The 27,661-nt window shown below is 44.4% G+C and overlaps 1 protein-coding gene across 3 annotated transcripts; it reads right to left on the reverse strand.

Annotated features, from left to right (window-relative positions):
* Nucleotides 1-5: 5 nt before the first annotated feature.
* Nucleotides 6-27,413, reverse strand: RBL1 (RB transcriptional corepressor like 1). 3 transcript variants are annotated; one of them, XM_058036281.1, is made up of 22 exons: nucleotides 27,282-27,413; nucleotides 27,031-27,164; nucleotides 25,530-25,730; nucleotides 24,065-24,129; nucleotides 23,849-23,977; nucleotides 23,584-23,744; nucleotides 22,806-22,855; nucleotides 20,956-21,139; nucleotides 19,309-19,475; nucleotides 17,253-17,365; nucleotides 16,625-16,728; nucleotides 15,657-15,794; nucleotides 13,685-13,849; nucleotides 13,383-13,518; nucleotides 11,486-11,752; nucleotides 9,268-9,446; nucleotides 6,493-6,669; nucleotides 5,032-5,103; nucleotides 4,764-4,848; nucleotides 2,924-3,090; nucleotides 2,352-2,516; nucleotides 6-2,128 (listed from the first exon to the last, which is right to left on the reverse strand). In XM_058036281.1, the coding sequence occupies exons 1-22, from the start codon at nucleotides 27,411-27,413 to the stop codon at nucleotides 1,958-1,960; spliced, it is 3,162 nt and encodes a 1,053-aa protein (XP_057892264.1). In that variant the 3' UTR covers nucleotides 6-1,957. The 3 variants fall into 3 exon arrangements, with proteins under 3 accessions (XP_057892264.1, XP_057892265.1, XP_057892267.1); XM_058036282.1 differs by lacking the exon at nucleotides 27,282-27,413 and having other exon boundaries at nucleotides 9,268-9,392; nucleotides 27,031-27,138; XM_058036284.1 differs by lacking the exons at nucleotides 6-2,128; nucleotides 2,352-2,516; nucleotides 27,282-27,413 and having other exon boundaries at nucleotides 3,006-3,844; nucleotides 27,031-27,138.
* Between the last annotated feature and the right edge of the window lie 248 nt (nucleotides 27,414-27,661).

Consider the following 27,661-nt stretch of genomic DNA (forward strand, 5'->3'; position numbering starts at 1 on the left):
AAACGCTTTTTAGTTGTTTATTATAAAATACAGATTTACATGTGAAGGCACTTTGAAACCGTTACAAAAATTTCATGTAAGCTATTGTTTTAGCCATTCAACAAGCCCAAAATAGTTTTTACATCACCTAAAAAGGTGAAGAATTCTGAACTGCATCCAGTTGTAGTACATTCATTTTCCTACTGAAGAAGCACTATACATAACAGTTATTAAGGATTTTGGCTCCATCAGTTGTCTACTGTCAGAGAAGGCAGTGACAGTGTGGGGAGCAGAGACACCAGGAGATGTGCACATGATATTGAATTAAAACCATGTCAATGGTTGTAAACTCTCATAATACAATACCATGGAAAGACTGATGCTGTCATGCCTAACCATAAATTTCCTATCCTATTGCAGAAAGGCTGCAATCCTCCACTTTTTATCTGAAAATATGAAGGCAAACATTAAAACTTGAATAAAATTAAATATCTACATGAAACCTATTCCACTGCACAGCCATTTCCTCATACTGCAGCTCTCCATGGGCAAGCACCTTTTTTTGAAAGTAAACAAGTTTAAAAAAATATCAAATGTTCAAGTAGTTAATGACTCAAAACCAAGTTTGTAAACTTCCTACTCCTTGCTGAGTAGTGTTCCTGCACACCTACACTTAGAAATTAATTTCTCCTTCATCATTGCTGAGGCTGCTCAAAATCATGGCAGTGTTCTCTTCATGACCTGTGGATCTCACATACTAACCCACCCAGCCAATGAAGGAAACAGAGCCCCTCAAATAAGTCCTGTGTAGTTGTTCTTTTTTTTTTCAGTTCAGTTACACAGAAACTGAAAATTACAGTGCTGAGAAGTTTCTCTATGGCTCTAACCTTAAATACAATTATAAAATAAGATCAAACTACTGATTTACAGTAATGAGTAAACCCTGACTTTTCTCCATTTTGGTAAAACAGACCCTACCAGATCTTCAGCATTAAAAACTCAGTCACAAGAATTGGATGCTGGAATTTCTACTTTTCCAGTGAACCCAAGCCTTCAACAGCTATAAAACCTCACACATACACACCTCCTTATGTGATGGGCTTACATTCAGTGTAGATACTACACAAGAGGCTAAAGGTCTTCAGGAAAAAACAAGACATTCAAATTGTTATAAGAATGTGTACATTTGAACAGCTTTAACGTGACCAAGCCCCAGCTGCTGATTTCAGCTGTAACTGTATTTTCTCATGGGTGAGCTGCCATCTGTATGAACATCTAGGGCAGGCTGCTCTGTGGCTTCCAAGTGGAGCACCACTGGCTCAAGAGAAAGGGAATTCAGGCTCACAGAACTGTGAGCTTTACCAGAGTCCAACCTAAGTCACCACTATTTGTATTTTTAGATTATTGCCTTTGTTACTGCAAAAGCTGTCAGATACATGTCACAACCTACACTTTAACATAAGTTCTGACAGTTCAAAACTACTCAGCTCTTCCTGAGGCTAAATAATTAATTTCTTTTCCCTCCAGTTACTCCACAGTAAAATACATAAAATTCTGTATTCTTTTCAAATAAGGCACTTTGTAAGTTTCTTCTCTAAATGCCAAAAGCTTGAGGAAACTTCACTGATTTCACTAATTTCTTTATCACTCTTATTCTAATAATAAAACTGGTATTCCAAGCTGAGTTACACTCAGAATTCATGATGCTCCAAATGGGGCTTGAGAACATCCAATATGGGTTTCACAGAACACTCTTTTGCTAAAACAGCTCAGAGTAAGTTATAGCACAGTGTGATCTTTGGGCATTAAGATCACTGGCATTTCCTACATAACTCTTACTTTTTGTGTCCTGTGGAAGTCAGGTGAAAGTTCAGTGTTGAAGGAACTTGACAGTTGTCTATATACAAAAGCAAGAAATAAATAGCACAATGCTGTATCCAGCTCTGTAACTTGGAGATCCACAGACAGCAGAAGCTTTTTAGTGATTTGCTCTCTCACTGACAACATCCTGCAGACGTTTCAGTAGAACATCATCATTTTCCTGGCAGAGTCGCTTCGAGGGGGATTCAGTGTCACTGTCAATTGTTATTGCTCGCTTCTTACTCCTATGTTCACCTTGCTTTATCATATTGTTGATGTCCTTCAAACTCTGCCATCAAGACAAAAATAACGAGTTACTCTGACTCCATTTCAAACTTGTGAACAACAGGTTATCCTGCACCTCTGAGTGGTGGAGTCTACATAGAGAATTCTAACTTTAGTGCAAAGTGAGAGGCTGCTCATTATAACACATCAAAACTGCACTAGACCCCATCCTAATTAAAAACAATTAACCCTTTCTCAACCACTCTGAGCCTTGTTTGAGCGTGTACCTTGGAGGGGCTGCCATTGAACCTGTAGAGCAGGGCAGAGCGGGGCGTGAGGCAGGCGCCGTTCTTGTGCGGGGACACGAACACCGAGTGCTGCTGCGAGATTCGCCGCGGGGACACCGCCTGCGGCCGCACGCTGGGGAACGGCGACAGCGGCGGCGCCTCCACCTGCACGGGGGACACGGCTGCTCAGCCAACACACCGACAGCAGGGACCCACCCTAGAGAACATGCGTACACTCCCAGCGCTTCTTTAGAGTATTTCATCTCATGACAGTGAAACAACAGATCAAGTAACGACCAAGCAACGGAATTAATATTCCACATGCCTTACACAGACAGTCTACAGGCGTGTGAGAAGTCGGTATTGCACTGATGTAAAGAAGTTGGAAATGGGTTTGCAAACTGAGCAGCACCTACATTTGTCCTCTTGAAAGGCTGTTAAAGCAAGTGCTCATACCATTACCTCCAATTATCTGACTTGACCCACATCAGGTGACAAGATAAAGTTACTGACATACATTTAACTGCCAGAAAAAATTACTCTGAGTATTAATTCCAAAATACTTGACTTACCACATGATCCTGGTTTGTGATATCGTACTTCAGTGCAAATGACTTTACTCTTCCTACGTAGACTGCGTTGTAAAATTTAATAAGATCTCCTCTCTCCTCTGTTTCTGACTCACTCAAATTCTCTGCTGTGGACCGTCCCAAGGAGCTGCCAGCTTTCACAGATGAGTCTAACAATAAGAGAGCTTCAGATTTCAAAACTACAGCATTGGCAAAACAGGCACTTCAGAGTTGAACTTACGATGTCCAGCTGGCAAGAACTTGTCCATAAATTGACCAGTCAATGACAGGAATTCAAGAAATGTGCTTGAGCCAGGAGCAGGGTGTGCTGCAGGTGGTTATGAACATCAGGAGGAGCTACCATTTGCTGTGACCAGGCTTGTGGGTTATGTCTAAAAAGGCCAGTATCAACCTTTATTCCAAACTTGGAAACAGCTGTAGCAAGAAACTGTAGTACAACTGACCCCCTCTTCCACGTTTATTCTGGGGAGTGTGGGGAGTGGTACAAAGCCATTACTTGGTCTTAAAACTAAGTTTCAAGCAGTCTGACAGCTCCCAGCTTTTGGCTTCTCTGAAAGTCTGTTGTGATCAACTAGCAGAGAAAAACTTGGTGCTCAACTCAGATCTGCACCAAGGCAGTCATGACACCATTTGTTCAGGCGTGTTCTGTTAAGTGGGAAAAGCTGTAGCCACACAGCAAGTGTATTTCTGTTGATGTCTGCTCTCCCCTAATTACGCTGAAGTGCTACACAACGTTCTATGTGTCCTGCATTCTGCTGTCTGCCAAGTAAAATAGAGCAGCACACAAAGTCTCTGGCAATCAGTGCACTGAGACAAACATCCAAAGCTCCAGCTGACACCCATAAGTGACTCCTTTGTCCATCTGCCTTCCTCCTCTCACAACACAAGCACAGCTCCTGTGAACTGGCATCAAAAGACCTGGAGTTAATACTGTGTAAAGGAGACATGAGTCCATAAACTGAAGAAAGTCTGGTAGGAGAAGCCATTAAAGAACTTTGTAACCACATATATATGGCTAACAAAATACCAGAGCCCAGTGTCACTTCAGATACTCCAAGTCATCCAGTAACTGTGGAGGTGTCAGAATTTAGAGGAGATCAGCACCTTCCATGACTCTGACAGAATCCTCAACAGGCCTTTAAAAATGGCTCTAATATTCATTAAGGCAGATGAATCCCACCCAGAGGGAATTTGCCACAAAGAACAAACTAAATTCTACGTGTGTCCTGCTCATGGGCTCATACATGGGCTGATCTCTCACTTTCCTGACATGCCACTCACAACAGGCATGGCACAGTTCCATCCTTTTCTCAAATACCACTCTGATCCCTTTTCTTCTCTAACCCAGAGCAAAGAAACCATTACTTATTTAAAACAAACCTGAATATAAGAAAATGGCAGTCCTGGAGAGTTAGCATTTTTATTTTCTGAAACAAGTTCTTTCTACTTCAGTCTTCAGAATAGATGATATTAAAAAAACCCACCATAATATTCCAGGTACTGTTTATCTTCATTCTTCTTTGTTATCAATGTTGCCATCCAAGAACCACAGTATCATTGACATACTAAGAAAACACTTCCACCCTGAGCAACCAAATTTAGGTAGATGAAATTAAATATTCTTTCCAACTAGGAAGGGTTATTTTCCATACCTAATACACAGGAGAGCTACTTACAAGATGGTTTCTTTTTCAACAATACATTTATTTTTCGTTAATACACTTAAAACTGTAAAACTTGTTCCACTTATTACTTGACTGTTCAGTTCTTTAAAAGCCCCAAGCATCTTATTGAAAAGAGCAAATTCCTTTGCTGTACTCACCTTCTGTCATCTCCATATCTGGGTTTGCATTTTTGTCCAATGGAACATCACCAGAAGTATTTCTCAACAAGACACTCCTATAAACCTACAAGATAGCAAGGAAAAACACTCTTGTCAAGGAAAGCAAGCAGGTCAGGAGACTAGATGAAATCCAGCTGAACAGGAGCAAGTATAACACTGCAGAGGATTTCACTTCTCTTATGAGCACAAAGACTTCAAAAGCCACTTCTGAGCTTTACAAAAAGTAAAGCCAGTGTTAAGGACTTACATGGCTGTTTGCCTGGGGCTGATTTCTGTAACTTTTCATTATGTCTTGAAAAGTTCTTTCCTCTTTGGTTACCTGGAAAAGAAAAGGCTGTTGAAGACCAAGTGCAAAGTGTGAAGGCTGCACTGCCTAGGTCCAGTATTCAGCTTTTTGAGGAGTATTACTATGGATACATAATTTAAAAATTTATCTCTAGTGATGAAAGCATGAAACAACAAAGATTTTTCTTGTTCAGGAATTCCTTGTTTCTTAGCTACTAAAGCTTTTTGTTAGTTACGATGCTTAGGAATTACTCCTTTCCAGACTTTTCTTCCAGTGACACTTAACATTAAAGAAAGGAAATATTATTAAGTCAAAAATGTGTTTTGTGAATTTGGAAACTAGATCCCTAACTTTTCTAAACAGAAAGTGGGGAAATCCTGAACAAGACATTAGGCAGGTACACAGATGCAATTTCACTTGGCTTTTTTACTTCAAAATAGCTCATTTCTTAAAGCATTCTGTTTTTCAGCCCTACATCTGTAATTTTAAGAGCAGACAAGCAACAGTTTTTGTAGTAGGAGCCAGGAGACAATGCATCAATGTCTCTGGCTAAGCTGTCAGGTCTCACACTGCACTGGAGACAGCATTCAAAAGCCTGGATTATAAAAAACCCCAAAACAATGGACAAATTACATGATAAAATACAGAGCACTATTAAATGGCTTTGCTACCAGTGTTGACATCAGGTGAGCCTAACCCATGCTGCAGTTAAGAGCACAGGCAGCCACAATTTAAACATCAGTTTCCCTTCACACACTGCTACTCTTCATTTGCCCTCAAGAAAAGGTAATCCAGCCTCCTGAATTTTGTGTCTGAATTAGGCTTGATGGACACTGTAACCATCAGCTCAAGTTTGAGTCAAACCAATAGTCCAGTTTCACAATCCAATTTAACACCACCTTAAATTAAAGCTGGCAAATGAAACAAGAAATGAAATACAACAGGCAACCACCTCAATTCCTCAGCCTGAATCATCAAAAGCTAAAAGGATTTTTGGGAATAAAAACCACCTCACATAAATTTGCTCCTGCAAATTTCTGCACCTGCCTAATTCTGTAATTATAATGGAATTTTTAGTTTAGATCAACAGATTGTCAAGATGACAAATGGGACAGAAAACAAATACAGGGCAATAAGACCACACAGTGCTTTGTCTGTGTGAACCAGTGCTACTGTGAATGCACCCAAGAAGAGAAGAAAAACTCTGTCAAGAATTTCCATCAATGAGCCAGTGAGCTAAGATATGCAAAACAAGGAAAAAAAAAAACCATACTGAGACTTCATCCACTTCTTGGAAGGACCTTCCCCTTCCCTCCAGTAATACGACACGAATCAGTCACACTGTAAATGCTGAACACACCTGATATTTTGAACATAAAATTGAACATAAAATTCCATGAATTTCTTTAAACTACATGTTACCTTTGCCATGATATAAAAAGCACAGAGGAGGAGCTGGTCCAAATGCCTGTCCTTCATAAGATCAGCACAATGAACCAAGGTGAACTCAAAACACGTCCATATCTTCCTGCGCAGGTCGTTGGACACATCCAGCTTCAGGCACAGGTCACGCAGGCGCACGCTTGCCAGGTGATACACCTGGGAGGAAAAGACACACAGCACAGAGTGAAGCCAAACAAGCCTGTCCTGGCCTGCAGAAATGAGAGACATCCTAGCAGAGATATTCTACAAGGGCCATGAAGATGATTAGAGGGAAGGAACACCGCTCCCATGAAAGATCTGGGAGGGTGGGAGTTGTTCAGCCTGGAGGAGAAAAGGTTCCAGAGAGGCCTCAGAGCCTTTTCTGCTGCCTGAGGGGGCTCTGGGAGAGCTGGGGAGGGACTTGGAACAAGGGCCTGGAGTGCCAGTGGCTCCCACAGCCAGAGGGCAGGCTCGGATGGGACACTGGGAGGGAGCCCTTCCCTGGGAGGGGGTGAAGCCCTGAGAAGCTGCTCCTGCCCTCTCCTGGAGTGTTCAAGGCCAGACTGGATGGGGTGTGGTCTAGCAGAAAGTGTCCCAGCCCATGGCAGGGGGTGGAATGATTTGATCTTTTAGGTACTTTCCAACCAAAATCATTCTGGAATTTTGGGATTCAAAGACTAAGCTGTCCACCCTCCAACTGTTGAACCTCTAACACTCGCAGAAAATCCTCCTAAAAACATTATGCCTACAGCTTCTATACCATATCCCTCACTAACTAATTAGGCACTTTCCTTAAGCTGGAAAGCAGGAAGGGGTGGTGTCACTTTCACTTGCTCTACTGAACAGGAGCAAGAAAGGAAAGTAGGGGAAAATTATCATTCTGAGTACAATGGTCACTGTAAATGGAAAGTCTACAAATATAAGTCAAGGTTTTAGTTCTTCTTCATAACTAAGAGGAATTATGTTGTCTATGACATGGTTAGTCAAAGACACAGCTACACCTGAAGTTCTCTCCAGCTGAGAGTAAAACTTCCAAAATGCAGCATTCCCAACTGGCAGGTGACTGATCAATCCTTAATCCTTTCTCAGAGAAACTGCCTGTCAATGGCAAAATTAAAGAACCAATAGTTCAGACAAAGGAAGTGGCTTACAAGTGTTTTCAGAAATTATTTTTTTATTAAGCTGTACCTTAAAGAATGTTCATGGTAGAACTTCTCAAGATCTACTGTATCTATACAGATACCCTCAAAGGGGAAAACCTCAGAAAATAAAACTTACCTAGTAAGAAAATAACAGCAAAGGAAAATCTTCTAGTATTTTAGAGAGAGACTAATTTAGGGATATATTCTTTGTAGTCATCTAGCCCAAGTTACCCTACTTTCTCCAAAGACCCTTCACAAAATGCACACTGAAAATGAAAGCAACTCTAAGTCATCTGAAGTTACTCTGAAGGACACTGAGATCTTAACTTAACCTTTAAATCCTGCATTACTTCAATCTCATTCTTTTTAGAAACCTTAAGCTACTATGTTATTCATCACTGCTTCCTGAGCCCCCAGCCCAGCAAGATCAGCACTGCTGGGCAGATGTAAACGTGGCAAAGGAGCATCTCCAATGCTGGATCCACAGCAGTGCAGCTTTGAATGAGTGACACACAGGAAAACCCTCTCATGTCAGCTCTGTCTAACCCTTGCAAATGAGGGGGCAATCAAAATAGCCAAGAGAAGTAAAATCTGAAGTCAAGTATGCCTTTGATATTTATTAACAGAAGCTTCTAATTAAAAAGAAAAAAAAAATCCCATCAGTAGGAAGGAGAAAACTGGACTCTCTGCAACACTCAACATCTTTTAACCTTCTTCTTCAAGGTATACAAGGACTGCATGTGCCAAGCTCAAGGCACATGAGGACTGAAGGTACTGGGAGGTGCACAGGGAGGCAGGCTCCAGCATGGCCAGGAGTGTTGGGGAGGATGAAACAAGAAAGCCTTTTAAATATGACTGCCTGGCAAAAGATTTTGAGAATATAGAAACTATAAGCGAGATTGAAATGAAAGCAACCTTTAAGATACCTTAGTTGTGACCAGTTGAATGTAATCCCCCCTGGAAGAAAATTCTCTCTGCAAGCAGGCAGGCCTAAGAGTCAGAGCAAGCCTTGCAGCTTGGCAGATGGGGCCCAAAGAATAAGATTTAAGGTTTAACACGTAAACATAGTATGGTAATGTAGTGATACTTATAGGTTGTGTAGAAATGTTATAAGATATGCATTCTGTAGTAGATTAATTAATGAGAATCTGAATATTCAGCACTGAAGATGATTTATTGTATTGTAATGAGAACTTTGCTCTCTTTTCACGCTCTTATCTCTCTTCTCCCTTATCTTCTTTGCACCCTTTTCTTTCTTTGTCTCTTTGTCTTCCCTCTGCACTCCTTCACCCCCTCCTCTCTACCTGCTCTCCACTCTTAAACCTTTGTCTTTAACTCTCTTACACTTTAAGCCTCTCTTCTCCGGGCCCTGCTCCGAGCTGCGGCTGGCAGCTCCCAGCAGGGCCCTTCACCCACACCCTTTGGAATAAACTACAAGTTATGGGACTTGGCTTCAGAGAGATCTCATCTCCATCCGTCCCGACCGTGCCACCCCCTGCAACTCCTGCACAGGAGCACAAGCACAGCCCCCTTCTGAGGAAGGGCACTCACCTTCCTGCAGAACAGTGCCAAGGAGGAGGAAGGGCACTCACCTTCCTGCAGAACAGTGCCAAGGAGGAGGAAGGGCACTCACCTTCCTGTAGAACAGTGCCAAGGAGCCCGTTCTCTTCGGCTTGCCGGCCACGGGCAGCGCCACATCTGCTCCTTGGGTCCCAGGAAGGTGGCAGGGAGCCTGAGCATCCACTTTACATGGCTGGCCTAAATTAATCGAAATGGGGATCAAGGTGATTCCACCCATGTCATTTGAAATACCTGGAGAGGATACACATACCTAGAAATAAACTGGCCGCTCTCTTCATGCTGCAAAGTCAAACAGCAAATCAAACTCATTTATGAACATTTGATACTGACGACATTTCATCCTCTGTACTACAGTCTGTCCCACAGAGTCTTTAGAAATAGTAGAAATTACATTTCTGGTAAGGTTTAAAAGGAGAATCTGAATGTGAATGATCTTTTCTAAAGGTTATCCTAAAGTACAAAGTTTACAAGCAATCACAATTTCTGTACTTGGTTTTCCAGTCTATTGGTGGAAGGTGGGCATTCTTTTTTTTTTAATTCTTATTCTGCAAAACTGGCAGCATATCCTATACAGTCCTCATTAGTTTCCTCAGTAATCAAATTATCTTGCTGAAAATCTCCTTAAACATGATTAGTGCAGAATTTTTATTTTAATCTTTATCATTTTCAGAAATATTCAAGTATCACCAAAATGCCACAAAACAGAAGTCTCACAGTGTTTTTCTAATGTTAGCATGTAACTCTTATCTAGAAGTTCCAGAGCCTTTGGAGATTTTAACAGACAAATTAAGACAAATTGCAGTAAATCATTAATGGAGCTGAGAACTGAAATACCGATTAATGTGTGAGGTAAAACTGGAAAGAGCACAAACATGATCTCCTATGCAAGAGGAGAAATCCTCAGTGTGTTTGTCAGGGATCAGATGTCTCCAAGGATGTGATGTCAATATAAACTTAACCTTTTTAGTAGCAGTTGGAGCTTAGGATTGCTACTTTTGTTTTCTTTTTCTCAGGGAATTTTCTCCCACACATTTCTAAGAGACAAAAACCACTGGTAGAGAGATAAAAGAACTTGCCTTAGCTCAGGGTAAGGATGGGAAGGGTTCGGCTGGCTACTGTCTTTACCTGGTGGGTTTTCTCTTTGGAAGATAAAAGATACCTCAAATTTTGGCTGGGTGGTGAGAGGCTGGCTCGGCTCCTCGCCCTCTCTCGCCGTTGGGTTCAGAGCAGGATGCTCCAGCTGCTGTTTGGGGGGAGTTCACTGCTGCAGCCCAGCCCTGTCCTGCTTCTGTGCCACGAGTGAGCGTTTGCTCATCAGAGCAGCCAACGAACGGGGACATCACTGGCACCCTGCCTCGTTGGAAAGGACCCTGCCATTGCTCGGGTGCCTCAGGGGAAAACACCAGGACCCCCAGTTCAGCCCCGTCCCGGAGGATGCATTTCCCTGGCAGTGTGATTCTGCTGCTGCAGAGGAGACCCCTGCCCGCCCCTGCCCTTCTTTTGCTGCTTTTCTGAGTTTTCACTACCCTGTAGTGCCATACTCCTGCCAGCCGGGGCACCCCTCAGGGGCCACAGCTCTGCAGTTTCTGCTACATCTCATTTATTACAACAGGATCTGCTCGCCTCTGCCGTTCCAGCTGCTGCCAAGGTTCCTGCTGCAGTCCATTTCTCCAGCCGGAGGTGCAGCGGGCCCGGCCGTCCCTGAGGGTTCCAAAGGCAGCCCCTTGCGCATCCCTTCCGCCAGCCCGGCCGCCATTGCCGTGCGCAGAGAGGCGGCCGAGCTCGCGCCACAGCGCCCCCTGCAGCCCCGGGGGAATCATCGCCCCGCCCTGCCCGGCCGGGAGCCAGCAGCGCCCCTGCTGGCTGTGCCCGGAACTGCACCGCAGGGGAAGGGGCCTGCAGCCGCGACAAGGCCGGCCCTGGGGCTCTGCGTCTGCTCGTCGGTGCTGCCGCCTTGGGGTTGGTTTGCCACGTTATACACACACACGCTAGCAAGGAACTGCTATTCCTCTTCTGGTATCTCTGCCTGAAAGCCCTCTCATTTCAAAGTTATAATAATTCAGAGGGAAGGGGATCATATTCTCCATTCCAGGGGAGGTTTCCTTCCTTCACAGACACCTGTCCTTCAAACCAGGATAGTTGTGTTGACAAAGCAACTGTTTTTTTAAAAAGAAAAAACAACACACTTTCAAGATGCATGGTTGGTCTAAGCATAACTTAAGACTAAAGAAAATATCCTAGTAGAGAAGAAAAGCAGCAAGAATTCCTACCATGCAGTGGGATAGTGACCTTCTGTCCTGCTTTTCCTGGTCCTGTAGTGGTTGTCATGGTCAGCACTGTCTGGGCAGGAGATGCTGACATGTTTTCAGCACCGACGCTTGATGCTGGAGCAATTGTCAGCTTCGTTCCCTTCGTTAAGATTTTTTCCATCTGCGTTTCTTTGGGGCTGTCATCTCCAAAGAGCCTTCTCTTAGCACTCCCAGCTGTAGGAGAACTGTAGCGCTCATGAACAGAGATTGGAGACAATGGCTGCACGTCTGGCATGTCAAGGAAGAAAAAATAAACCCGACAAAACCTTAACAATAGCAGCTTAATGGAAATACTTCTGCAAAGAAGGTGAAAGGATACCTTCCAACTACACCAGCAGAGATCACTTATAGCTCAGGCCTGCTCTCAGAATCCACTGTTCTGAGGTGATAAGAACAAGATCTGTAGTCTGACTTTTTTCAGTGTTGCAGTCACCCCAGACAGTGCAGTTCTGCCATCAGGTATCACATGGAAGCTAAGCAGTCACTCTGATCCACAGAGACTGAGGAACACACAGGATGAGAGGTACTTACTCCAGTCAGCCTAGCAATTAGGGAATTTTTGCAAGTGTTACTCCTGTGAACACATTCCTCTACAAGAAACCCTGACCACACTCCTTGGACATGCTGCCTTCCCTTTGTTCTGGCTTTCAAACTCTCTCTAAACTGCTCCCAGGCAGGTGACTCCACTCTCACATAACCCCAGTTCCTCTCGGCTTTCCTGTTGCTTTCAAACATCTGCTCCAGTAATAAACCTGAAGTACACAGCACTGATGTACCAGGCTTCTGCTCACAGGCCTTTTGCATTTCTGCTGCAGTCTGTGACAATCACAGCGACAAGAATTTCCTATTTCCCATGAGTCAGAAATTATCTGGATAACTGGCTAGGTAAGATTGATTGGAGACTGCAGGGATTGAGAGACAGATGTAAGACACCATCTCCAATCTGGTTCCTCTTCCATCAGCGAACCCTAACACAGAAACTGCTCATACATCTCCTTCCCAAGGAGTATTTTAAAAAAATCACCAAACTGCCTCGTTTGCTGCCACACAAACACTGAAGGAGACAACATTACACAACCCACCAGTTCACAGAGCAAGTGCAAGAACATAAGGACCAGTGTCTGGGATACAACAAAAGCTGCAATTCCTAACTAGAGAAGCATGCAAAGGAAACAGCAGTGCTGGCACTGCTTCTGCACCCTTCAGTGTCAGGAGACAGTTCTGTGTGAGATCCAGGAATCTGCAAAGAGCAGCTTCAGAGGACAGAACACTGCAGGCAAAGCACTGTCCTCCACCCAGCACAAAAACAGTTCTGTAGGAAGCAGGAGTTAAGTGTAGCTCTGTCACTATATCTAAAAAAAAAAGTCAGCTAAAATCCAGTCAAACTCACTGACTGTAAACTAACAGAAAGCAAAAAAAACCAAAAAAACCCCAAAAAAACAAAACAAAAAAACCACAAAACAAACAAACAAACAAAAAAAAAAACCCCCAAAAAACAAAAGAAAAGACAAAAAACCCCCAAAACCAAACCAACAAAAAACCAACAAAAAAACCAATCCTGGAAAAATCTGAACATCAATGGACAATAAGTGATTGATGACAATCCATCTCAGAGTAAGGTCATCCTAGCATCAAGCCAGCAGCAAAGTCTTCTCCAGTCCAGAAGGGAAGCACTGTCTGCAGCCAGTTAGTCACAGCACTGGTTTGACTGGGTGCATCTACACCTTCTCTTGCTCAAATAAACTTCACAATTCCGAACTCTCAATTCAGATTCAAGGATGCTTTTTCCAATTACAAAGAATTGTAACCCTCTCCCCAAATTCACACATTCAAATAATATCAAAAGCTTTAAACTTACCTCGTCTTAAACTCCCACCAAGATCTGTCCGAACCTCTTTCACTCGAGGATGAATTATGGGAGATAATGGCATCATGGGCAAGTGCCCAAACCCACTTCCTCCATTGCTGGCCTCAAAATTACTGGGAAATATCACCTGGGAAGTAAGAAATGTCAGTCTAAGATAAATTAATTTCCCTTCTTTGTGACAATCTATTAATAGAAGATTTTCTGCAGTAACAATCTCATTTGAACAGTTTTCCAAATTAAAAAAGTGACAAAAAGAGCATGAATTTCCTAGTAACAGGAATGAGATCACATACTTCTTCACAGGTTGGGACTTTGTTTTCTGAGGCCTCGAGTGCATTCCAGAGTGCTGAGTTGCGAGTCCAGGCCAGACTCTCCAGAATCTGTTCCTCAATGCTATTGAGGTGCTTCACCATGTCTCTGGACAGTCCTTCCTCAGACCGAATCAGCACTTCAATAACCTGATGGCAATGACACACACACAGCAATGTCACACTGCTCATGTTTAACACCATCTACCTGTTATTTATTTCAGGCTCCTGTTCAAAATATCAATACAAGAGTGCTCCAGCCTCCACCTCACATCTTCATCTTCCCCAACCCTCTTCATTTAACCCCCGTTCCCAAAGCAACCTGGAGCTGGAAGAGGACAGCAGATATGCCACAATGCAGAAGAATCCACTCTGGGGTTTCTAGGGCCTCTCTCACCACTGCTAACTGTGCACAAGTGAAGGCACTGGGCACATGCAGCACTGACCTGGGACAGGTGATCAGGTACAGCTGGGGATGTGACAGGGGAAGTGACAGCCCCAGCATTTCAGCTCTTGCCAACAAGCAGCCCATAACATGAGGAGCTGAAAACCACTGCCTAAAGTTTCATTTAAGGAGCACTCAGAACCCTTTACATGGACAAATGGGGGTTGAACAGAGCTGACTGCAGTATCATACTCCAACACAAGATCCACCCTGTGTTATTCCCATCAGAGCAGCATTCAGCCTGTTTTGCTAAAGCTCTAAGGATGGAAATGCCACAAAAATTCCATGGAAGACCAGTTTTGTTTATTCCTGCTACAGAAGCTACTCCTAGAGAACAAAGTTACAAATGTCACAAGTCTCTCCTGTGTGAGACCCCTAGAATGGCAATTTTTGTCCAAATAAGAGTGCTGCAAGAATATACACTAACAGCTGAGAAAATTCAAATCAAACATAAATCTGTTCCATAAAGTTGGATGTGCACCAGTTTTGATGGAGGCTACCAACAGCCACAGCAATCTTGACAGATTTGTTACAGCACAGCTGAGCAGTAAAGGAAAAAGGAAGGCCAGATAATGAACCAGCTTTCTCTAAGGCTTCCATTTTTTGGTTGCTGTCATCTAAAGAGAACTATTTGATTTATTCAGAACTAACCCCAGTAAGCTGCTGGGCATCCAGCAAAAGCTGGAGGTACATGGATAGGTGATAAAAGGATTGAAGTAGTCAAAAATCAAGTTACATTGGAAGTGGGGAAAATGTGGTTAAATGAAGAGCAAAACCAGAGAAAACACTGGAAAAGATATTCTATGTTTTGTCACATAAAGGAAAAGACCCCAAACTTAGCAAAGCAAGCCTGTGATAAGTAGTAGCAGCCAAAGCCAATATTTCAGATCTGTATCTGCTATTTTAGAACTACACTGTAGTCAATAAAGATCAACAAAATATATGCTTGAAGGCTTTAGTCTAGTAGAAGGGCAGTATGTTAAAGATCAGTACAATTTACAAAATGGGTTTTGTTCTTTATATTTCAGCTTCAGCTCTAGCATTACACCTTCCAAGTAACACATTTCAGGACAGCCAGCATTTAGAATTGGCCTGATGTTGCCCTGATTTTTTTAAGATAATCTAAGCCTTCTGATGTTTACATTCTTGTAACAAACTTTCTCACACACTTTATGTAAATAATTCATTGTTTTGCATTCCTTTATGGAGGAGAAGAAATTTGATGGACTGTTGGTTTGTCCAGTGTCATTGGAGAGGTGGCACTGTCACCCTCTGATCTGCTGTCACTTTTGGAAATCTATAAACGTTGGAGTCAGAAATTAAAAAGTCCCTTTTTACCTTGAAAGACCAGTGTGTCCACGTTGTGTTATTTTGTGTCTTACAGTGACATCCTGATGCACGCCTAATATCAGTCCTTGCCTCACCTGACTCCCTAGGGAGGACTCTGTGATTCTTAATCCAGTAACAAGCCATTTTTAACACCAATCCTGTCCTAGGCCAGTGCTTATTTACCTTATAGAAGTAGAATGGCCTGATGTCCAGCACCTCAATGATCCAGGGGAAGGTGCGAGGGGAGCTGTAGGCGAAGAGCACGATCTCCAGGCAGCACGCCAGGAGGGAGCGGTGAAAGACATCCTGCTCCAGGAGAGCCTGCACAGAGCACACCACGGGCACTGCCCTCTCAACTGGGAAACACAGGTTGGGATTCTGTGGCACTGACACTACACAGCTTATTGCTGGAAAGAAGCTGTCCTCTTCTCCCATCTACTATTGCAATCATATTGCTGTTATATTATTTCTAGAGTCCTATACCTTCTGGGTGGTTTTCTCATGAGCAGTTCTTCACAGCAGTGCTGTTCCTGCTGCTTTGTCAGGGCTCCTCCAAGGCTCCCTCTGGCCAATCCACCCCCTTTTATCCCAGTTGCCTTCATGAGCCACAGCTGCTGCCCAATTAAGGACATCACAGCTGTAGCGCATTTAGAACAACTAGGATTGGGGCAAGGCCACTTATACAGTACATAGATTTTACAAGGACTCCTACTACAATCTACAACCTCCTCTTTACAGGGATGTTGAGGAGAACAGAAGTAGAGTAACAACACCAAAATGATCACATTTTGCATGCTGTGGACAAATGAGCTGGCCTCATTGCTGTGCATCATAAAGCAGAGCAAATGTAGTGCTGTCTACCATGAAGCATTGGTACTGCTCATTGGGTAAAGAAGATAATAAAAGTCATCAGTCCATAAAGTTGTAATTCTAGAAGGCAACAGAAATTCAAATGTTTAGTTATGATAGTTATACTGGTTTAAACTGTAGAAGAAAAATACATTTTGGCAGCTCCCCATGTATTTCCCCTTTTTAGTATTAACAACATCCACAGAGTGCTTTACAGTACTTTGTTCTGAAACTGCCTGAAGATAAACTCCCAAGAAATAGCTACAAAAAGTGTTCTCATCTTTCACTGGTTCTTTACTTACAGTCAGATCCTTCCCATGCAGTCTCCGTGTTTCTTGCACCATTATAGTCTCCAAGATTTTATAATACAAGATCTCTGCCAGTTTTAATCTGTTTACAGCAAAATCTGAAATTTAAAATCAACAGAGATTAAGTTAAATGCCACTGGCACAAACAGGGTTAAGACTAAGCTGACCAGCACCTGTTCTCATCCAAAACAATAGTTCACATGAGTATATATATACTTTGCAAACAACAAAAAAAAACGTTCAGAAATCCACTAGTCCCAGACACAGCATGAAATTCCATAAATATTTTAAAGGATTATTTATTGTAATATCTCTTGAGATGTAATTTTGCAATAATTATTTTCCTATTTGCTTTCAGTTTCCTTGAAATTATAAAGCTAACAAGATTGCAAGTTTACACTTGCTAAGAGTTACTTTTCCATGATTTCTTGGTTATCCCAGTTTGAACTGCAGTCTTGGGTTTACTCTGCCGTAAATTTTTATTCTTTACAGTGTACTGTTTGACAGCAGCAGTTTTCTGCTTGGGTGTATCCTGGGATAAAACCAGCCCCACTGCATTAAATACAGAAAACAGTACAGGTATGCATTCTGTTTGCCCTGGTTTAGTATTTTCAGTCCATACCTATGTGAGATCCTGGTTGCTCATCTGTTGACTGAGTGTAGCAGCAGCAGAAGGTCTCACCAATTTCCTTCACTCTGCTCATGATGCTTTCCAAGGGGCTGCGGGCACAAGACCTGAAGCCAAAGGCAAAGAAAGCCTTGTTTATATCAATTAATAACCAGTTTAAAACATAAACATCAAGAAACAACAACCATAAAATCAAAAGATAAGCCAATTACACCAAGCATTCCTCATCAGCAAGAACCTGAATCACACAGATAGAGGAAAACATAAAACATACACAAGCATCACGTCCTCTCTTCCTAACAGGGCCAGGGAGGATCTGCAGACCTTGAACAAACACAGGAGAAAGCAAGAACCACAGCAGCAGGGAGGAGGAAGAGGAACCTGCCAGGAGTGAGGAGGATACTGCAACAGCCAAGCAAACATCCATCCAACCAACCAACCAACAAACCAACCAACCAACCAACCATCCAACCATCCAACCATCCATCCAACCAAAGGCACCCACAACACCTCACTGGCCAGGCTCAGCTTGAGGCAGCACAGGAAAGCTCAGAGGGAAGAGGCAGCAGCATCTTCCCATTCCCTGCCAAGACTGGGGGAACTGATGAACTCCACATTGTCACTGCCATAAAAAAGGGCCATAATATCTCTAGCTGGAGATGCTCATTCTGAATGCTTCTGAATTTTCCAGCAACTGTTTTAGAGGACAGTGGTCCGAGGCTTGTGTCATATTAAGACACTGAATTACTCTGAAAAGTTAGAACTAAAATCAGCTAAAGTGTCTCTTTGAACAAAGCCTTCTAATTAACTTCAAAGCTTTCCATGGAATTTTAATTTGAAAAAGAAAATACTGAAAAGCATAGAACATGACACAGTCCAAACTATAGTTTCTCCATTTCTTCCAGGGACACAGTACATAGACCTGAGTGCTTGCTGAACTCACATCCAGGATGAGCAAAGTACTCATCACAGCTCTTGCCAAAGGCTTATTCAATTCTTGTTCCCTTTTTAATATTTACCTCTTTCTTGACAGTCTGGTTTATTATTTGGAACAACCACATGTTTTATTAGAGATTACAGACACATTAATGTCTTAATTGTAGAGTATAAATAGTACCAGTCCTTATAAAAACAATCAAAGAAACATTCTAAACAAATGTATCCCACAGAGCACAGTTGTAAACTTTTAGGAACTAGTGCTAGCAAAACTTTCAAATGTACGTAACTTCAAAGATGAGAACAGAAAGTAATATTTTTCACCTGTTTATGATGGTTACTTTAAAAAGAACATTGCTTTCGGACTTCAAATATTAAGTGCTAATACTAAATATCATTCTGATTTGTAAAAATACATCTGGAGACCTTACACTGTAACACAACAGGATCTTAACTTGGAAAGATATTGGGCAAACACCCAGTAACTTCACAGGTATTTACTATTCAACGACTGCTTTTTATGAGCTGTGCTCAGGGAGGAAGGCAGTGATCTGAAGTGTGCTCAGGGAACAAGCACCAGAACATCCTGAGTGGGAAACGTGGCTGCTGCTACTCCAGGCCAGCACTGGCAGTGACCAGGGTCATGAGAGGCTCATCCTTGTGCCATGGGGCAGCACCAACACACCCTGCAGCAGTGTCAAGGAGAAATGGGCAGCTTGTATGTGCTCTTAGTTTTATCTTCTCAGCTGAGGGCAAAGACTGCAGCTTGTTCAGCTGAACAAGCCCTTCTCCAAAATCTCTGCCAATATGGTCACCTCATCTTTTAATTGATAAGAACTTGTTTTAAATGCAAACAAATAAAAAAAGCATTTGGCTTTCAGGCAGACAGATAAATCAAGATCAGCAAAAGCTGAAGCTCCATTAACACAATGGTGGTGACAAGTCAGATGGGGGGTGTGTGTCCAGCCATCCTTCTCCAGGAGAGATCATCGAGAAAATCCTTCAACAAGAAATAATACAGAAACACAGACCAAAATATTCTGCCCCAAAGGGAAAAAAAAGCCAAAAGATGAGTTTCTGTGTCAATGAAAGCAGCTGAAGTGGACATACTCACTCAAAAATAGCTATAAGTTGTTCACTTGGTGCATTTTTCAAGCCAGCCACCATGCTCTGCAGACGGCTCACGCTCTGTGTGGCTGAGGCCACAGGAGTGAAGGCAGTTTCCTTTTCTCGCAGGTATCTCCTGCCAGTCAGTGGGGTTGAAGGTGCAAATGACCTTTTCTGTCAGACAGAGAAAAATAAAAAGCAGAAATCAGACAACAACACTGTTTCAATTACCTTCCAAATGAGCATCTCCTGCAAAATTCCTTCAAAGATTAAAATTACACCACTAGTAGAACCACGTGAAGGCTTCACCTGAGAGCTCAGAAGTGACTAAAAATCTCCATAAATAGAAAATATATCTATAATATAATCTCCATAAATAGAAAATATAACAAATCTTTGAGCAGACAAAAATTGACTCAAAGGTATTTTACAACTAAAACACAGTAAAACAAGACCTAAAATCTTAAAACCTGTAACTTTTTAGACTTATTTGAACACTGAAAATACAGGGCAAGGAAGATAAAAATACAGGGCAAGGAAGAGGAAGCACATGCTTCCATTCTGAGCTGCCAGCTGCATTAGCTGGTGACACAAGGAGTGGGTGGCAGAGCTGCCCAGGAGAGGCTCCAGGAGAACATTCCCTGGGAAAATGGCCTCCCCACATCCTCCATCCAAAGGATGAAGTGGCACTGAGCAGATGGAGCTCTGTGGCCTGTACTCATCTATTTGGATCCTGCTGTCTGGAAGTGACACAATAAAGTTTTTGGTTTAATTATCTGAACTGACAACATTCTGAAGACACAAGTGAGAAAAGGTGAAGCCTGCAGCTGTTATGCATAAACAGTAATTGTACTATTGTACTATTGTACATAAACAGTAATTGTACTATTATTGTACTACAGAAACTGAAGCTTAGAATTAAAAAACCCTTTCCAAACTCCCATCTTTAATGTGCTTGGTTATAGAATACACTTATATTTGGGAGAAAAAGCCAAGACCTATGATTCATTTACACTTGCACCAGTATCACAGAATAAGAATTCTTATTTTTTTAATTGACATGTAAATCCAACAGTATATGGCTCTTTCACACAACCAATACTATTTTTCCCCCTTATCCAAGATTAAAAAGTCATCAAGCAACTGTTTTCCTGCATGTCAGCTTCATTAGATACATTTTTAAACACAGCGAAACATTAACTCTGTTTATAGGCTACTTTTTGTAATGAAGAGAGACTTTGTTAAGGCTTATGTGTGAATCCTATTTTCCATAGAAAAGTTGACTTTTCCTTTCCTAAGAAATGAAACAGTGGGTGTCAAGGTTTTGTGGTAGGATTATGGGGTATAAATGAAGCTCGATCAAAACTCATACTCAAATATGTATTTGAGTATTAATTACTTACTGATTTTTCTTGGACAAAACTAAACTATACACATGAAAGTGCACTCATTCTGTTTAAGGAATAGTTATTTTAAAAATTCCACAGGAAAAAAGATACCACCTTTTCTCCTTATAGCAAGACAGCACTGAAGCCTGTTCATCTTCCTCTCTCAGGAGGAAGAAATTTCAAGTCACCTCAACGATTCAGAGTGCATAAGGGTGAGAAAACTGGAAGGAGATCTTCAAGTGAGCTTGCCATGTTAAATGAATCACCTTTTCAAAATGCTGCTGCAGATGACACTCCATGTGAGCTCGTGCTGCCGTTTTCTCTCCTGGCACATCTGCAGGGAATTTTCGAGTGCCAATTTCTTCTTCAGCATCAGCTCCCAGGAAAACTCTCTCATCAAAGTCACCCACGGTCAGAACATATTCTTCATACTCTTTATTCAGTGCTTTGCTGAAAGAGAAGCCCAGGTTTGAGAGCAAAGGTTTAGCTGCTGAAAAACAAAGAAGGTGCCCCAGGAGCTCAGGTGCTGCCTCAAACCAGCACAGGGTCAGAGTTTCATGCTCTGGGCAGCAGTGCTGCTCCCACCTCCCTGAGCAGCCTGCCCTGGTCATCCCTGCCTGCCCTTGGACCCCAAAGCTCTCCAGGATCTCTGCAGGAATCACCCTTCCACCAGAATTTGGATATCAGTAAGAAGAGGGAAAAACCAACTTGGCTTTCACGCCAGTTGTGAATAAACCAATCTGGAAGTGCTCAGCTGCTCAGAGGTTAAATCTGTGCACACAACAGATTTAACTGTTCTCCCCAGGGAGTACTGCACCCAATGCTGCACTTCTGGGTTTGCCACTCTGTAGCCCATAATTCTCCTAATGGTGCAAAGGAGGGGAAAGTGAGGAGTTTCCTGACTGGGTTTTATTTCTAAAATCATCACTGACATGTGATACCAAACAAATCCTTAATTTTCTTTATTCCACCAAACCCAGCTGGAAAAAAGGAATGTTTAATCCCACCAAGGTTGCAAGGCTTTAAACATATACTTGGGAAGCAGAATGGAACTTCTGGATGAAAATCAGAAATGGTTTGCACCAGCAATCCTGCCCGCAGTTGGGCCAGGAATGCAGTTCCAGCATGTATAATAATGAAATATAACAATGTATTCATGGCACAAGCAACCTGTGATCACACAGGAAACCTCACTGCATCACAGGTTCAGCTGCCCCATGTCTTTCAGGAAAATGTAAAGGTCTGTGGAAAGCTGGACAAAAAAAAACCCCAGAGATGCTTACAAGAGTCTTTGAGATGTCAGACTACTTGCAAAAGAAAAGGGACCTTTGTATCATTCCATATGACAGTGTTACTGAAGGAAGACTATTAATCTTAAAGTAGAAATACTAGGAGAAATTCAATTTTCAATGATCAAAGAAACGAGTTTATATCTAAATTGAGGTGTTATCTACATTGTTAAAACAACTGAGTCTTAGCTCAAAATTCCCAAAGCAAACCAACAAGTTAAAAGCTCACAAATAAAAGGCAGAAACAAATTAATAGGTATTTTTGCAAAAGGCAAAAAAATTGACAAGGATTTTTTATAGTTTGCATTTAAAGTAGCTTTCAGAAGCTAATTCAGAGTTTCTGAAACAACGACACCTCGCTCCCATTGAAACTGTTCTCCTCTTTTTTGTGGTTTTGCAATTGCTTCCTTTTCTTTTGAGTCCATCTGCCATATCCACGGATTTATACACTCAATTAGAGACAGAGAAATAAATTTAGAGATTTCCCTACTTGGAAATAATATGTGTATAGAAGCACATCTGTAACCTTCAGAGCCAAGGTTTTAGTTTGCATCACATTATTCAAAGATTATGGTTGCCAGAAAATCAGAGCAAGCACCAAAAAACCTGGTACCAAGGAAAAAATCCCTGCAGCTTGAACTCCTGACATTGGCCACACCTCTGATCCAGAAAGTGTTTCAGCCAGAGAGCAGCTTTGGTGGTCAAATACTCAAAACCCATTAGACACGGAAACACAATGGAACAGTAAAACTGAGATTCAGTACACAAAGGCCTGTGCTTTAGACATGAACCAAGCCCTATGATTGAGAACAAAAGCTGTAACTTACCTATTTTCTGTAAAGTTGCAAAGATCCAACAAACAATCTCCTTTTAAGATCTAAGAATAAAAAGCAGAAGTATCTTAGATAATAAAATCAAAACTGTTTCAGGTGTGCGAGCATGATGGTTTTAGTAAAAAATCCCGAGACTTAGGTGCATAACCGGACTTTTTTTTTGGCCTGGACCAAAGGGCTACAGTGCCATTACCAAGACAGAGCACAAAGCCCAGCTGGATCCAAGCTCCAGACAAATTCACTGCTCAGAGCCAGCCCTGCAATGCCACACCTGCTCACTGCTGGCTTAGGGACTGGCTCGATGAGCAACTACAAAGAAGCTTCCACAGAGCTTGGAAAACATTTCCAGGATCAGAACTAGCCAGGACAATTTGTACATCTGCAACCTCGACCTCTCCTTTCAAAGAATTTTGCTCAACTTCAAGAAAAGCAGCAGGACACACACCCCATTGACAGACATTCCACACAATTATTTCACAAGGAGATCACTTTTCCTTTGCCTGAAGAAAACACCATCCTTCATGATTCAGTTTCACAGTGCCAAAAAAGGAAAGATTCTTTATGGACATAAAAAGCTGAAACAGAGGAGACCTTCCAGCACACAGCATTAAAAGTGTGAGGGAATTCTGCTCCTGCTAAAATACAAAGAAACCCTGAGCCAGTCTGAGTTCCTCTGCTCATTAACAAGTTCCCTGTGGAACCTGCAGGACTTAAATGATCTCGAGACCACCACGGAGCACCAGCAAGCGCTGATGAAAGTCACAAGATGTACCTTCCTATCAAACAGCTTGGCAATGTAAGGTTTGAAGTAGTGCTCCTTGATGCCCTTGGCCTCCACCAGGAGCCCGTCGTGCAGCTCGCAGAGCGTGCCAATGATGCAGGGAGGATCCTCAGAGCCTCTCATCTCCAGAGTGTGGGATTCCACTGGTAAGCCTGGGAACCAGGAGGAGGGGAAACACAACCAACCTTCAACTTCACTTCAAATGAGCCAAGAGAACAAAGCACAGTTGATTGTAAATAATCTATCCCCACCATACCTTTAAATGATGGATTTAGCAAATCTCTTCTGTTTGGACACAGAAGGGCATTGGCAAAAATCAGGTCCAAGCAGCACAGAAGTAAATGATAGGAATTTACTAAATCATCTCCAATCATACGGAAATTACCTTTAAGAGACAGCACATCACGTCAAGCAACACAACAGAAGTTGACAGCTGGGAATGTATACAAACCATGCAAAGCAAGCAGCCTACCCTTAGTGTACACAAAGAGAGTCCAGCAGAAGTTGAAGAGATCTTTGACACTGCATGGCACCCGCCTGTCACCAAGAACAACAGGGGGAGAAGTTACTCTTCAGTTCCAGGAAGCCAGACCTTGTTCTACAGTTCAAATTTCATTCCATTTCCCTGCTCAAAACAGCAGCTGGAGCCGCTGTCTTAATTTCACATTAAGGCACAATATAAGCTACATGTCCTGAGTTCAGCTCTCACTGCCTGACAGACAATGCCTGACCTAAATCCAGAGTGTCCTGCACACATCCACGACTTCCCAACCTTGTTCCCAAGCCAAAGGCTGCCTCTGGCCTCTGACCCTGCCACACTATTCTGCTGGTATCACACCTCCCACAGAACCCTCCTACAGCCACACGTGGGGAGGTGACAAAGGCTACATATATTCCAGTGATGGTTTTTCCAAAATATTTTACTAAAGCATCGGCCATCCCTTCAGAACAGGCAATTATAGCTTGTACTACAGCTCAGCTGCTGACTCCTGTTTGGAGCAGAACTATCCAAGCCCATGGAGCTGGAAGACCAAGGAGGACATGACTCAACCCACAGGGCAGCCAAAGCCACAGTGGCACCAACCAAAACTGCTCTGTGAAAGGAACACCAACAAAGCACCTCCCCTGCACTCTGCCTGTGGGAGTACACTGGAGCACTGCACCACAACAATTATCCCCCCTCACATCCACAGAACCCACATAAACTGACAAAAACACCTTGCAGACCCACAGCTTGGCTCCCTCATCCCCAGGGTTACAATCTCACTACAAAGCTGTCACAGCCACATATTCTTGCAGGGAGCATGGATGAGATCCTTTCAATTAGGCAGACATTCCATGTGTGTGTTGAAGATGACACCAAGGGCAGGGACATGCACCAAAGACTCCTCTATTGGTCCCCATTGAAATCACAAGATTCCTTTTCCCTTCCCGAAAGGAAATTTCATTTCAGTTCCCAAATTTGTCATAAAAACGAGCACATCAGCTGTAACTTCCTCCCAGGTGTGTTCCCACTCATCTGGCAAGCACGGCAGCGTGGAGGCCACAGGGATGTGACAGCCCTGAGCAGGGGGATCATGCTGTGTGTGACACCAGCCCCAGCCAGCACTGTGCCAACACAAAACACTCCTGGGCTGTTTCAGCTACTTCTGCCAAACGTTTCAAGCGTTGATCTCACTGTGCCTGGGAGCTAACCCACCTCATGGTACCTGTCCCCAGCACGCCCTGACACCCTCTCTGTGGGACAGCTCCTGTGCAACAGCAGCTGCATGGGGAGCCCAGCTGGCCTGAGTGGCACCCATTGGGCTCAGGGGTGCCTCTGCACTGGCTGCATTTCACAGTCAAAGAGACACCATCACTCTGGAAATTAATTTTCATAAACTTATATTGAGTCTAACTCTTTCCAGGGAAAAGTCACATCAAATTTTAAAAAATACCTCTGCTTCCTGCTTCGATGCGGTTTGGAACTTTCTTCAAAAGGGTTTTGAAATATATCAAAAAATATTGGTTCAAACTTTTTGAAAATCACAGTTGACACTTCAAAATTTCTCTCCAGCCTCTCAACTCGCTCTCGGAATTCCTGGGGCAGGTTTGACATGTCCATCCACTTCTTCATTTTGCTAAAAAACTGAATTAAACTTAAAAGAAAAAAAAAGTCTGTTTTGAGCTTTAACTAACTTCCATTCTAAAATTTTAAAAAGCCAAAATGCAACATACTCACTCCTTTGAAGACTGATATAATTACTATGTGGATTTACAATTTATTTTGATAAGACTCCCAAACCATATGTTATCAGCTTTTTGTCTTTTATCACTCTGGGATTTTTCCTTCACCCTCTTTAAGGCACGGGAACATTAAACTGGTGTGGAGGCTGCCAGCATGGCTGTACAGAGCAGGGCAGGGGTGGGCAGCAAAGTGCAGGTGGAGGCAGGACAGGCAACAACACAAGCCCAGAGTAGATGCCTGTCAAAGTTACCTGCACAAACACCTGTCAGCTGAGGATGTAAATAACTCCCAACCCCTCCAGCAGCTCAGCGTGAAGTGGGGTCTTTAAATGGAACGAGCAAGAGCAACATTCCGGCCCCGTGTCCCCAGGGCAGCCACGCTGGGCCGTGCAGAAGGTGAGTTCTGTGACCAACAGTGCTGCGTTCCCAGAAAAACCAGCACTGCATCGGAATTTGGCCTGAATCCTGAGCCAGACACACCTTATACCGGGATGGCACACGCCGAGGTGTTTGTGGTAAAATTAACTACTGAGAGAAACAACTGGCGTGTGCAGAACAGCTGCTGCTCCGACACAGGCGCTTTCCTAAAGGCTTGAAGTTGGAAATTAATGTTTGCATCTAATTTCCATCTGTAATAGCAGCGGATTTACTGCTTTAAGCCCGCGGCGGCTGGCAGTGCTGGGAGCGAAGGAGCGGCACCCGGGCTAGCGGCTCTGGCAGGGCACGGCAGGGGCAGGGCAGGGCAGGGCAGGGGCAGGGCACGGCAGGGGCAGGGGCAGGGCAGGGGCAGGGCAGGAGCAGGGCAGGGGCAGGGGCAGGGCACGGCAGGGGCAGGGCAGGGGCAGGGGCAGGGGCAGGGGCAGGGCAGGGGCAGGGGCAGGGCAGGGCAGGGCAGGGCACGGCAAGGGCAGGGCAGGCAGGGGCAGGGCAGGGGCAGGGCACGGCAAGGGCAGGGCACGGCAAGGGCAGGGGCAGGGCACGGCAAGGGCAGGGGCAGGGCACGGCAGGGGCAGGGGCAGGGCACGGCAGGGGCAGGGCAGGCAGGGGCAGGACACGGCAGGGGCAGGGCAGGGGCAGGGGCAGGGCAGGGGCAGGGCAGGGGCAGGGCAGGGGCAGGGGCAGGACACGGCAGGGCACGGCAGGGGCAGGGCAGGGCACGGCACTCCCGGCGCTCGGCACCGGCAGAGCCCGGCCCGCGGGCAGGGCGCTCACCTGAGGCGTGCGGAGCGCAGGATGCGGGTCAGGGAGACGCCGTTCCCCTCCATCGGGCTGCTCCCCACGGTGGGCACGCGGCTCCGGCGGCAGGCGACGTACAGCGCGCAGGCCAGCCAGTGCAGCGCTTCGCCCTGCGGGCACGGGCGCCGCTGTCACCGGGGCAGCGCCGCGTCCCGCGGGCTCGGCCAGGGCGGGACGGCGCCCGTCCCCGCCTGCCCGCCCGCCCAGCCCCGCCCGGCCCCGCTCACCTCCAGGCTGTAGGTGCCCCGCAGCGCCGTGAAGTCGCGCAGCGCCTCGGCCGCGCTCGCCACGTCCAGGTTGAGCTCCCGGCAGAGCCGCTCCACGGCGGCACCGGGATCGGCGGCCCCCGGACGGGCCATGGCGGCGGAGCGCGCGCCAAAACCGCCGGAAGGGCGGGGCCGCTTCCGCCGCACCGCGGGCGAGGGGGCGGGGACGGGAACACGCGCGGGGGACGGCGGTGCCGCCTGGGGTCAGGCGGTGCTCTCCGGGGTCCCCCGGTGCCGTCCGGGGTCAGGCGGTGCTCTCCGGGGTCACCCGGTACTGCCCGGGGTCAGGCGGTGCCGCCTGGGGTCAGGCTGTGCTCTCCGGGGTCACCCGGTGCCGTCCG

This window comes from Melospiza georgiana, chromosome 17 (genome assembly GCF_028018845.1).
Source record: "Melospiza georgiana isolate bMelGeo1 chromosome 17, bMelGeo1.pri, whole genome shotgun sequence".
Lineage (NCBI taxonomy): Eukaryota > Metazoa > Chordata > Aves > Passeriformes > Passerellidae > Melospiza > Melospiza georgiana.

Excerpts from the sequence above, each read along its gene's own strand:
- RBL1 (XM_058036281.1), bottom strand. The coding sequence starts at position 27,413 with ATGGCCCGTCCGGGGGCCGCCGATCCCGGTGCCGCCGTGGAGCGGCTC. Across the intron at positions 25,731-27,030 it reads CTGCGCTCCGCACGCCTCAG|TTTAATTCAGTTTTTTAGCA; the intron begins GTGAGCGCCCTG and ends TTTTCTTTTAAG. Across the intron at positions 4,849-5,031 it reads AGCCCCAGGCAAACAGCCAT|GTTTATAGGAGTGTCTTGTT; the intron begins GTAAGTCCTTAA and ends GCTATCTTGTAG.